This window comes from Lepus europaeus, chromosome 7 (assembly GCF_033115175.1).
Source record: "Lepus europaeus isolate LE1 chromosome 7, mLepTim1.pri, whole genome shotgun sequence".
Lineage (NCBI taxonomy): Eukaryota > Metazoa > Chordata > Mammalia > Lagomorpha > Leporidae > Lepus > Lepus europaeus.
Window position 1 is genome coordinate 34,242,778 of NC_084833.1, and position 14,003 is coordinate 34,256,780.

Sequence of the window (14,003 nt, forward strand, 5' to 3'; positions counted from 1 at the left end):
GCATGTTTGAACATTTCTTTGATCCAATAAGAAAGAAAGCAACTGCTCTTTAGATTGGTTCACTTCAGAGTCTTCCTTTGGTAATACCTGGTGAGACCCTCCCACCTCCTGAAATACTGTAGAAGATGCATGCTTGTGCATCTGTGCAAAATGGTGTTTTTTTTTGTTTTTTTTTTTTTTTTCTGGGAAAGAGCTGTGACTTTTACTGGGTCCACAAAAGGTCTGTGATGCTAAAGGCTGATGAATTGTTGCTTTGAGAGTGATCCTGTAAGCTTCAGCAGGCGGCAGCAGCGGGCCCAGCGTGGGCAGAGAGGAGCTAGCTGTACTCTGCTCACTGTCTGAGATGAGCAAAGCTGCCAGCAAGGAACACTTGCTGGGCTTGTTTGGGGGAAGGCAGGAAAGCCAAGTGTGTCCACCGACCTTTTAAATGTATTCCTTTACCCCATTCACACAGCCTAAGCTGTCTTCGCAATGTGGAGCTAAGATAGAAGGTGTTTGTTCCCGTGAATGGTTTGCTATTGCAGACCAGGATTCATTCATTCAGCTGCAAAGGATAATTGGGGGCAGTGTTTGAGGTGCTGGTGCTTAGCAAAGAACAAAACTGTTGAAAATTCTTGCCCTTACAGAGGCTGACATTCTAGTCCTACCCCATCTCTGTATTATATTTATAGATATATCTTGCTGCGTTGGCTTTCTGGATTATAGCGGAGGTGCCCACTTAAGCCTAAGTTGGAATCTGAGCATGGCTGATGAATTTCAGTGGACGTGCATGGGGAATGAGAGATGTGACCCTAAGGCAAGAAAAAGCCAAGCAAAATGAGATTGACCCAGCAATACTTGGTCATTAAAAAGAGAGCACTAGCTCTAAGTTCTGTTTAATGTCCATCACTGGTTTTCTTTTATTTTGAGCACTGTGGAGGAAGATGAGGGGGGAAGGCCACTTAAATAAAAACAAAAAGGGAAGTTCTCCTAGAACTCCGGGCTATGGTTGGGCATAAACAGCATTGCTTTGGAAAATCTAACAAGGTGTAGCAGAAAAGAAGGGAAGCCCTTCCCTCTTTCCAGAGCACCCTGCAACTTTGTCATCTTGAGAGCTCCCCATGTCAGGCCGCAGAATAAAGGGGCAGCTGATGAGAGGGCCTTGTGGGATTGCTAAATCCCTCTTCAGAAATCTTGGAGTCGGAGGGGAAGACGTGGAGCAGCAGGAGTTTCAGTGGGACAGGATTTGCTCATGAGAACATGAGCCCTCCTCCAGGGACTTGCAGACACGCTTGGGTAGGAAAAGTTTTCAGAAGTCTTGACAATTAGGTGTGGACTGGATTCAGGGCAATATATGTCCCATGGTGAAAGTCTATCAGCGTAATGACAGCAATTCTGCATCTACTTCTTCATTTCCCTTGGCATATCGCTTTGTTCCTTTTATGTAATTGGATCTTGAAAACCATTTGTTCTGAGAAAGCTGAGGGTTGGAGAGCTCTGGATTACACGATACAGAAGAAACCTGTAGAACCTGAGTTTCATGCCAGTCCTTTTTATCCTCCATATTTTAGGCAGGTAGGAAGACAGCATTTAGAGAGCCTCCACCCAGAATTCGTAGAACAGCCAGCTGCCAGGATCACGAAATGTGACTGTCACTTTGCTGAGAATTTCATCCCGCGAGTCCTTCCATTCAGTTCTGTAGGCCTGGAATGAATTTTTAGTGTGACTTTTTATTTAAAATAGAAAATAAACAGGCAATCTGATATCTTGAGCAACTATAAACAAAGCCTCTGGAGCAAGATTTTGACTGGGAGAACAAAGCCTTGCTGGAAGAGGAGGACGTGGTCCAGGCTGGGAGCGCTAGGAGGGAGTGAGGAGGCCCTGGAAGGTGGCAGGAGAGTGCTGAGGGCACGCCACACCCACTTAGTTCCCAGCCACACAGAGTAATGGTCCGTGTCAGCTATGGAGGTGATATCCCTCTCTTATTGTCAACTATAGTGCAATTGAATTAATCATTTGATCTCCAAAGGGAAATAGGAGAAAGTCCTTGGGGGTGAAAGCCCCCCACAGTAGGACTCAAAATTATGGAGGAGAAAATACAGTGTCATGGAACTTGAAGTTAAAAGGGATCCTAAAAATCTTTGAGTCTTCATTTATTGCAAGGCAAAGTAATCTGAGACTCAAAGAGGCCGAGTGACCTGTTTGTGCTCATACTGTGGATTAATCAAAGAGGCTGGGGTATCGAGCTAGATGTGGCTAGCATATGTGCTCTTCAGCACAGAGAGGGGCTTTCTATGGAAGTCTGTAAGCTCAGCTTTTCCACAGACTGAAGTTACTTCTCTGCTGTGGACAAGCACCAGGTGACAGGACTGCTCAGACAAGGAAAAGAAACACCAGCAGGGTAATGGTAGGGCTTGACAGCAGAGCACGGGAGAGACCGCTGCGTCTGTTCCAGGCAGAACGGCATGCAATGAGCAAGGTACCGAGTCCCGCCCCTTCAGTAGAACACTGCAGGAAATATGTAGACAATGATTCTTTTATTTTAATGATATTATTGATATATATTTTAATGTATTATTGAGTGCCAATGAAATGCAAGATGCAAACTGTGCCACATGTTGAGGCCACAGAGATGAGCAACGGAGTACCAGCAGTACAGGCTTGATAAATGCCAAAGAGGTATTTCATAAAATTGAATACCCATCTTGGATTGAAAATGGTACTTCGCTAGCTTACTATAAAGGAAAGAGTACATTGTAAGTTTAATAGTTATTATTTTGTAGGAGTAAGAGTGATTTAAAAAGTTTTGTTGGGGCAGGTGCTGTGATGCAGCAGGTTGAGCTGCCACTAGGGATGTCCGTATCTCTTGTCAGAGTTCCTGGATTGAGTCCTGCTACTCTGCTTCTAATTCAGCTTCCTGCTTATGCACCTGGGAGACAACAGATGATGGCTCAAGTACTTGGGTTCCTGCCACCCATGAGGAACACCTGGATGGAGTTCTTGGCTCTTGGATTGGGCTTCGTCCAGCTCCAGCTATTGTGGGCATTTGAAACAGCAGATGAAAGACTGTGTGTGTATGTGTGTGTGTGTGTCCCTCTCTTTCTGTCACTCTGCCTTTTGAATAAATAAATCCTAAAAATAATTCGTTATAACTTTTAATGTATTTTCAAATACTTTGTAAATTCTTTACAATGAAGACATATTATTTTCAGAAATTTGACTTGAATATTTGGATATTTTTAAGTCTTGAAAGGAAAAATACATGACTTTTATAATGGATACCACCCCACCTTCTACTATTGCCTCTGCTCTCACATCATTAAATTTTAGATTCAAGAGGTGTTACATTTTCCACAGCAGGATTGCTACTAAAGAATTGGCTTTTCTACACAAATGTGAGCCTTGAATGTTTGGTTTATTTTTGCCTTTAAGTATGATGCAGTGGAAAGAATTTAAAAGTTTTTAGCTCAGTCATTTTCATTTTTTTTTTTTAGTCAAGGAGGTTTTATTTTAACTCCATTAAGATTTTTTTAAACAAACTACATATATCATATATTGTATCATGAATTTTAGGGCAAGATCTTTTGGGAAAAAAAGAATTTGAGGAAAAGCTATAAAAATCACAGATATTAGTAAGAGTAGCTAATACTAAATGTTATGTACCGTGCAATATTTTATGCATATTATATGCATTAACGCATTTAACTTCCACTCTATGCACCATAAATTTTCCTTTTACAGATGAGCAAATTGAAGCACAGAGTGATTAAGTAAAGTCAGACCTACCTGAGACGTGAACCCAGGATTCAAACTCAGGCAGAATGGCTCCAGAATCCACGTAATCATTCCGATTGCCTGCCGTAATAGCAAAATGGGCACGGAGCTTGTATCAGTCTGGGTATAATTTAGAATAGAAACCACACCGTGATTTAAATGAGGAAAATCGAATGTAACGGATCATTACACTGTGACAAAACATTAACTATTAGACACATATGCTTACACACATCCTGGCACAAGTAGGGGTTTTCTAAAAACTTTGTTGAAAGGTGGGAGTTTAGCAGTATGGTTAAGACCCCTGCAGCCCGTATTATACGATGCATTAACATTTGGAGCATTCAACTCTGGGGCTCTGGCTCCTGACTCCAGTTTCCTGCTAATGTGCCCTCGGGGAGGCAGTGGTGATGGCTCAAGTAATTGGGTGTTTTTCACTCATGTGGGAGACTGGATTGAGTTCCTGGCTCCCAGCTTCAGCTCTTGCCTGGCCCCAACCAAGGATTTGCCACTGCAGGCAATTGGGGAGTGAACCAACAGATGGGAAATCTGTCTGACTCTCTATCTCTACTTTTCAAATCAGTAAACATTTTAAGAACATATAAAATAAAATACAATTCATGGAAAATGAAATTGAAAGATATTTTTGGTTGCAGAAATTTTTTGAAATCAGTGCATAGTTTTTTTCATACTGTTCATTTTCTATGAACTTTTGAAGATTCCCTGTGTATACACGTGTAATATTGCACTGACTATTGAAGCCTGTTTGTTTTGATAAACTGGTGAGTTCTGGAGAAAATAAAGAAAATTTTACTTATGTTAACCACAGGATTCTATTTGTTAATCACATTCTTTTTATCCTCTAAATTTTGCCCTCAGCTGAGGGAGAGAACCCATTGAAACAGTTTTGGTATGATTTCACCCCACTGGATGACAAAAATTTTCCTGGTGTGCCTGGCTAGAACTGGTGGTGCCCAGCAACTGGTGGTTTCTGGGCAAGCAGGACAGAACCATCTGGAATGTGTGTGGGGTGCAGCTGGTTGCTGGAGATGCAGCATGCAGTGGGAATAGGACTGTTGGTGCTGCAGGAGGGCTGGAGCATGTGGTATCCCTATCAACAGGTCAGTGAGCAGATGCTCCACAGTCCGGCCAGGCCAGGTGAGGGTGTCAGGAAGCCATCCCTTCTGGACATCTGGTTGGAGCAGAGCATCACTGGATAGAATCTTTCCCAACCACTGACCCCGTGTAGCAGCCCGAAGGAACAGGGGGTCCCCTTTGGCTTGCTGTGTTCTTCCAGCGCCCTCTATAGAGAAAGTTCCATATCATGCTTACCCTCGAGGAGAAATGAAGGATTTATATCCATCACCGTACAGCGCAGGTGGAGCCTAGAGGCAATAGTAAGGAGGAGATCTAAGCAGATCATTCCGCTTTGTAATCTGACTCATCCTGTTTCCCTAGGACCTTTCACTTGGCAAGTAACCGAGATCTTGTGCTGGCAGTGTCCATGACCAAGGCTAGAAATGAAGCCTGTGGCTATCCAGTGATTGTTCAGGTAACAGATGTGCAGGCATATAAGTTAAGGAATAATCATGGCCCTTTAATCATATATAAATAAAATTGCTTGCCTCCTTATTGTGGAGAAAAAAAAAACCACTGTCATTAGCTTCTGCCCTGAATAATTACAATAGTCCACCTAGATTTCAAATCAACCATGTTCATGTAGCTCTTAATTTATTTTAACCCAGCAGATGGTGTTTGTGGGCTTGCTGCATTCAGGCCCGACGCTAGTTTCTGGAATCAAATTCAGTGGCAAGCACGAGGAGTTATCCCAGCAGCATTCAGGAACTTACAGTCTAGTGATGGGTGCAGTCAGGTGAATGACTGCTAGATGCAGCTAAATTTGATCATTTAGAGCATTTAGAGCAAGTCCCCCATACCTGGAAATTAGAAGGAGAGAACCTGGCTAGGGAAGATTTCCTGGACTACACAAGCTCATCAGTGTTAGTTTTACTAAGTTACCCCTTTGAAACACACCTTTAATACAAGTTTGCAAATGCTTGTAGCAGCCAAAAATAGAAACTGATTAATGTTTTCCTTGCTAAGAGGACAGAGAGTTTAAGTACATTGCTGGTTCTGCATTTCCTTTCTGTATCCTCCACAGTATTTTACATCTTTTTTAAACAAAATATATTCTCTTCAAATAACATTTGTTTTATACTACATTTTTAATAGCAATGAGGGAAAATGTTTTGCAAGCCTCACATCCCAAATTGGGATATAGGAATTTGGACAAATACTAGGGCTTAATTAAGTCTTCCATCCTGATGATAAAAGGACTAAACCTTTATTTCAGGAGACACAGTATATCACATTACATTCGGTTCTGTCAGGTACCTCTTCTTCAACCACAGTGAGATAAAACTTCATGCTGATGCAAATTTAGTACCTTAATCAGCTTCATAAAATTGTCCATATTAATGTTTTCCCTTAAGGTTCTCATTTTATAAGAAATAAATTTGATCCCAAGGTAATCTGGATTGCCTTTCAAGACTTTTTCTTTCCTGATGTTTCATTTTTATCTATGGAAACAATCAGTTTGAGAGAAAATATTAAAGGCCATATAAAACAATAAAAATGAGGCATGTTAGGTTAACGCTACCAGACCCTTTCCAATTCCTTGACAATACACCCTCTGGTTTTTGAGACCTGTGATGGAGGCAGTATTGTCTGACACATTAAATCATTTCTTGAAACTCATTTATTTTCTTCTTTTACTATTATCCTGTTGCTTGAGAAAGTAGGTGTTGTTAATTATAAAGTGAGGTGTCATGATATGTTTAGTTAAAAGTAATCTACTTGTTTTACTTGTTAAATAGAAACTATTTCTTTACTTGGGCCAAGTGGGCCAAGTTTAATAAATTAGAATAAATATACTGTTTCAATTACATATTTAACCAAATGTATTTTAAAAACTGATGAGCCTCCCTGATAATCACTGAAATATAAAATCAAATATCAATAAGGTAATTTTTTGCTTATTAAATCAGTTTTTTGGGAGGTATTGCCCATTATGACAAGAATGTTAGGAAAATGGGTCATTTCATACACTACTGATGAAAGTGTGGAGTAAAATCATCTTAGTAGAAGGCATTTTGATATGATACATCATAATCTTTAATAATTATCATATTTTCTTGGGAACTCTACCTCTAGAAATCTGTCTTGATGTGTAATCATGGGTTTATACAAAGATTAATTTTACTTTTATTCATTGCTATTTTTTTTTTTGAAAGAATTACAGAGAGAGAGAGGAAGAGACAGAGAGCGAGCTGTTAAACCTACTGATTCACTCCTCAGGTCGCCACAATATCCAGAGCTGAGCCAGGCAAAAGCCAGGAGCTTCAGCTGGGTTTCCCACATGGATAGCAGGGGCCCAAGCACATGGACTATCTTCTATAGCTTTTCACAGGCCATTAGGGAGTTAGATTGGGAGTGGAGCAGCCAGTTCACAAACCAGCACTCATATGAGATGCTGGCAGTGCAGGTGGTAGCTTTACCCACTATACCACAATGCCAGTCTTCTATTGGCTTATTGTAGGGCTATTCTGAGAAACTGCCTACATGTTTAACTATTGTAGTTAGTAAACTAAAATGTTAAAATGATACTTAAAAGATGTTAGGGAAAGCTTCATGAAAATTAAGTAACAAATGCAATTACTGAATTGAACATATTTTGTAATTCTATTTTTATAAATTGAAGAACGCATATTTAAGGACCTGCAATGTGGCGAAGCGAGTTAAACACCCACCTGTGATGCGTACTGGTTTGAGTCCCAGCTGCTCCACTTCTAATCCAGCTCCCTGCTAAAGCACCTCAGAAAGCAGTGGAGGATGACCCAAGTACTTGGGTCCCTGCATCCACATGGGAGATCCTGGTGAAGCTACTGGCTCCTGGATTCATCCTGGCTGTTGCAGCCATTTGAGGAATGAACCAGTGGGTGGAAGATCTCTCTCTTTCTGTCTCTTTTTCCCTTTTTGTCTCTTTCTCTCAACTAAATAAATAAATATTTTTAAGAAGAATGGGTATTTATAAATATAAAAATATTTTGTATACAATCACTAAAATATTAACAGTAGCTGTGATATAAACAGTAGCTGTATAATAGGATTATGAGTACTTATCTACACCTTTGGATTTATGCAATGAAAAATATGACTGCTCTAAACTTGCCTTTCTATTTGACTTTTCATTTTGTCTCTTTATTCAGAAATATAAGGAATACAACAATGGAACTGCCAATCAAAAGTGGCATTACATGGAAAATATGAAAGCATTTATGGCCTTTCACAGCAGTGCCCTGGACAAGGAAATCACATCAGCAAATTATGCTGGCATCTGTACATCTTGTGTTAGTAAAGAAAACATTGATCAACCAGTAAGTGATTCCTTCTTCTCAAGGAAGAAGGGGAAATGGGGTAAAATAGAGTAATTTAATAAAGCAAAAACTTTTTCTCACCTAGAAAAACCTTAAACCTTGTGTTTGTACAAATTGAACACAAATTTTTGAATTAAATCACTTAGACTGTTGGTTCTGTTTAGGAAAGAATAAAAGAAATTGTGAGGAATAAGAATAATTAGATATTCTGGGGGCGGAGCCAAGATGGCGGATAGTGAGGACGTGTGCCTTAGTTTGGGAAAATAAACTTTCATAAAAGTGGAATTACTGTAGCCTCAGGAAAAGACTCAAGAAAAAAACTGCAGAGGAAACGCTTCCGGATCTCGTGGATGAGACACAGAGGACTTACAGGGAACCCACCGCGTGGAAAACCAACCGAGAGGAGCCGAGTGGCAGCGGCGAGAGAGGAGCCAGAGCCTCAGAATCTCGCCAGCGCGGGAACGGAGGAGGAGGGTAAGACAAAGACCTGAGAAGTCCGAGACATTGGGGGGAGGGGGAACAGAGGCCTCTCCCTTCACTCACCAAGCAAAACAAAGAGCACCGCGATTTTACATATGTAAAGCTCAGCCAAACTCAGTATCTTTAGCGAAACTGGAGAACACATTGAGGGCTGCATAATCTCTGTGGATGGTCCCAGGGGTAGATCAAACGAATACTCACAAAGGCCAGATTTCAACTACACTCAACCCCACTCCCAACTGAGTCAAAAAAAAAAAAAAAAAAGAGAGAGAGAGAGAGCGAGCCAGCAAGGAGCAAGTGAGTGAGAAATCTGGGAGAGTTGCTCTTTACACAGCCTTAAACCTGAAGAAACAAGCATAGCTCTCTGGCCACACCCATCACAGCCCCTAAGGCTCCAACAAAGCAGACAGCTCACTTAGAGGCATAGTATAACGAGAGAAAAAAACAAAAACAAAAACACCACAAATTATCTCTAACATGCCAAGCAAGAAACATAGAAGCGGAGGTACCAAGGACAGGGAAGGCACTATGACGCTCCCAAGTGAACAAGACACGCCAATGCAAGATTATGAAGATTATGAGATAGAAGAAATGAAAGATACAGATTTCAAAAAATTTATGATAAGAACATTAAGAAGTTCTCAAAAACAAATTCTTGAACTACAGAAATCCTTAATGGACAAGATAGAAAATCTCTCCCGTGAAAATGAAATATTAAGGAGGAATCAAAATGAAATGAAAAAACTAATGGAGCAGGAATTCGCGATACTGACAAAAAACCACAATGAAATGAAGAACACAATAGATCAAATGGCAAACACATTAGAGAGCCTTAAAAACAGAATGGGTGAAGCAGAAGAGAGAATATCAGAATTAGAAGACAGAGAACAGGAAAGGAAACAGTCAAATCAAAGAAAAGAAGAAGAAATCAGAAATCTAAAAAATACTGTCAGGAACCTACAGGATACTATTAAAAAACCTAACATTCGGGTTCTAGGAGTTCCTGAAGGCATGGAAAGGGAGAAAGGATTAGAAGGCCTTTTTAGTGAGATACTAGCAGAAAATTTCCCAAGTTTGGAGAAGGACAGAGACATCCTAGTACAGGAAGCTCAGAGAACCCCTAATAAACATGATCAAAAGAGATCCTCACCACGACACGTCGTAATCAAACTCACCACAGTGAAACACAAAGAAAAGATCCTAAAATGTGCAAGAGAGAAACGCCAGATTACTCTCAGAGGATCTCCAATTAGACTTACAGCTGATTTCTCATCAGAAACCCTACAAGCCAGGAGAGAATGGCGAGATATAGCCCAGGTACTAAGAGAGAAAAACTGCCAGCCCAGAATATTATATCCTGCAAAGCTCTCATTTGTGAATGAAGGTGAAATTAAGACCTTTCACAGCAAACAGAAATTGAAAGAATTTGTCGCCACTCGTCCAGCCCTGCAAAAGATGCTTAAAGATGTGTTACATACAGAAACACAGAAACACGGTCACCAATATGAAAGAAGTTAAAGGAAGGAAACCTCACAGCAAAAGATCACAGGAATCTCAAACCAGATATTAGAAAATATCTTTGGCAAATGGCAGGGCAAAGTTACTCCTTCTCAATAGTCACATTGAATGTTAATGGCTTGAACTGTCCAGTTAAAAGACACCGATTGGCTGACTGGGTTAAGGAACAAAACCCATCCTTTTGCTGCTTACAAGAAACCCATCTATCCAACAATGATCCATACAAGCTGAGAGTGAAAGGCTGGAAAAAGATATACCACGCCAACAGAAATGAAAAGAGAGCGGGCGTAGCCATCTTAATATCGGACAACATAAACTTTACCACAAAAACTGTTAGGAGAGACAAAGAGGGGCACTATATAATGATTAAGGGATCCATTCAACAGGAAGATATAACGATTATCAACATATATGCACCTAATCATAGGGCACCAGCTTATTTAAAAGACTTGTTAAGGGACTTAAAGGGAGACTTAGACCCCAATACAATAGTACTGGGGGACTTCAATACTCCACTCTCAGAGATAGACAGATCAACAGGACAGAAGATCAACAAGGAGACAGTAGATTTAAATGACACTATAGCCCAAATGGATCTAACAGATATCTACAGAACATTTCATCCTACATCTAAGGACTTTACATTCTTCTCAGCAGTACATGGAACCCTCTCTAGGATTGACCACATACTAGGCCATAAAGCAAGTCTCAGCAAATTCAAAAGAATTAGAATCATACCATGCAGCTTCTCAGACCACAAAGGAATGAAATTGGAAATTGGCAACTCAGGAATCCCTAGAGCACGTGCAAACACATGGAGATTGAACAACATGCTCCTGAATGAACAATGGGTCATAGAAGAAATTAAAAGAGAAATCAAAAATTTTCTGGAAGTAAATGAGGATAACAGCACAACATACCAAAACCTATGGGATACAACAAAAGCAGTGTTAAGAGGAAAGTTTATATCAATAGGTGCCTACATCAAGAAATTGGAAAGGCACCAAATAGATGAGCTTTCAAGTCATCTCAAGGATCTAGAAAATCTGCAGCAAGCCAAACCCAAACCCAGTAGGAGAAGAGAAATAATTAAAATCAGAGAAGAAATCAACAGGATTGAATCCAAAAAAACATTACAAAAAATCAGCCAAACGAGGAGCTGGTTTTTTGAAAAAATAAACAAAATTGACACCCCATTGGCCCAACTAACTAAAAAAAGAAGAGAAAAGACCCAAATCAATAGGATCAGAGATGAAATGGGAAACGTAACAACAGACGCCACAGAAATAAAAAGAATCATCAGAAATTACTACAAGGACTTGTATGCCAGCAAACAGGGAAATCTATCAGAAATGGACAGATTCTTGGACACATACAACCTCCCTAAATTGAGCCAGGAAGACATAGAAAACCTAAACAGACCAATAACTGACACAGAAATTGAAACAGTAATAAAGGCCCTCCCAACAAAGAAAAGCCCAGGGCCAGATGGATTCACTGCTGAGTTCTACCAGGCATTTAGAGAAGAACTAACTCCAATTCTTCTCAAACTATTCAGAGCAATCGAAAAAGAGGGAATCCTCCCAAATTCTTTCTATGAAGCCACCATCACCTTAATTCCTAAGCCAGAAAGAGACGCAACATTGAAAGAGAATTACAGACCAATATCCCTGATGAACATAGATGCAAAAATACTCAATAAAATTCTGGCCAATAGAATGCAACAACACATCAGAAAGATCATCCACCCAGACCAAGTGGGATTCATCCCCGGTATGCAGGGATGGTTCAACATTCGCAAAACAATCAACGTAATACACTACATTAACAGACTGCAGAAGAAAAACCATATGATTCTCTCAATAGACGCAGAGAAAGCATTTGATAAAATACAACACCCTTTCATGATGAAAACTCTAAGCAAACTGGGTATGGAAGGAACATTCCTCAATACAATCAAAGCAATATATGAAAAACCCACGGCCAACATCCTATTGAATGGGGAAAAGTTGGAAGCATTTCCACTGAAATCTGGTACCAGACAGGGATGCCCTCTCTCACCACTGCTATTCAATATAGTTCTGGAAGTTTTGGCCAGAGCTATTAGGCAAGAAAAAGAAATTAAAGGGATACAAATCGGGAAGGACGAACTCAAACTATCCCTCTTTGCAGATGATATGATTCTTTATTTAGGGGACCCAAAGAACTCTACTAAGAGACTGCTGGAACTCATCGAAGAGTTTGGCAAAGTAGCAGGATATAAAATCAATCCACAAAAATCAACAGCCTTTGTATACACAGGCAATGCCACGGCTGAGGAAGAACTTCTAAAATCAATCCCATTCACAATAGCTACAAAAACAATCAAATATCTTGGAATAAACTTAACCAAAGACGTTAAAGATCTCTACGATGAAAACTACAAAACCTTAAAGAAAGAAATAGAAGAGGATACCAAAAAATGGAGAAATCTTCCATGCTCATGGATTGGAAGAATCAATATCATCAAAATGTCTATTCTCCCAAAAGCAATTTATACATTCAATGCAATACCCATTAAGATCCCGAAGACCTTCTTCTCAGACCTAGAAAAAACGATGCTGAAATTCATATGGAGACACAGAAGACCTCGAATAGCCAAAGCAATCCTGTACAACAAAAACAAAGCCGGAGGCATCACAATACCTGATTTCAGGACATACTACAGGGCAGTTGTTATCAAAACAGCATGGTACTGGTACAGAAACAGATGGATAGACCAATGGAACAGAATAGAAACACCAGAAATCAATCCAAACATCTACAGCCAACTTATATTTGACCAAAGATCCAAATCTAATCCCTGGAATAAGGACAGTCTATTCAATAAATGGTGCTGGGAAAATTGGATTTCCACATGCAGAAGCTTGAAGCAAGACCCATACCTATCACCTTACACAAAAATCCACTCAACATGGATTAAAGACTTAAATCTACGACCCGAAACCATCAAATTATTAGAGAGCATTGGAGAAACCCTGCAAGATATAGGCACAGGCAAAGACTTCCTGGAAAATACTCCAACAGCACAGGCAGTCAAAACCAAAATTAACATTTGGGATTGCATCAAATTGAGAAGTTTCTGTACTTCAAAAGAAACAGTCAGGAAAGTGAAGAGGCAACCAACAGAATGGGAAAAAATATTCGCAAACTATACTACAGATAAAGGATTGATAACCAGAATCTACAAAGAAATCAAGAAAATCCACAACAACAAAACAAACAACCCACTAAAGAGATGGGCCAAGGACCTCAATAGACATTTTTCGAAAGAGGAAATCCAAATGGCCAACAGACACATGAAAAAATGTTCAAGATCACTAGCAATCAGAGAAATGCAAATCAAAACCACAATGAGGTTCCACCTCACCCCGGTGAGAATGGCTCACATTCAGAAATCTACCAACAACAGATGCTGGAGAGGATGTGGGGAAAAAGGGACACTAACCCACTGTTGGTGGGAATGCAAACTGGTTAAGCCACTATGGAAGTCTGTCTGGAGATTCCTCAGAAACCTGAACATAACCCTACCATACAACCCAGCCATCCCACTCCTTGGAATTTACCCAAAGGAAATTAATTTGGCTAATAAAAAAGCCATCTGCACATTAATGTTTATTGCAGCTCAATTCACAATAGCTAAGACCTGGAACCAACCCAAATGCCCATCAACAGTAGACTGGATAAAGAAATTATGGGACATGTACTCCATAGAATACTATACAGCAGTAAGAAACAACGAAACCCAGTCATTTGCAACAAGATGGAGCAATCTGG

The 14,003-nt window shown here is 40.1% G+C and overlaps 1 protein-coding gene across 1 annotated transcript in view; it reads left to right on the top strand.

Moving 5' to 3' along the window:
• Nucleotides 1-14,003, top strand: part of DCDC1 (doublecortin domain containing 1) — a 513,960-nt gene that overhangs the window by 466,144 nt on the left and 33,813 nt on the right. The window contains exons 27-28 of the mRNA XM_062198052.1: nt 5,212-5,305; nt 8,022-8,189. Of these exons, the coding sequence (XP_062054036.1) occupies nt 5,212-5,305; nt 8,022-8,189 (262 nt within the window). The remainder of the gene's footprint in view (nt 1-5,211; nt 5,306-8,021; nt 8,190-14,003) is intronic.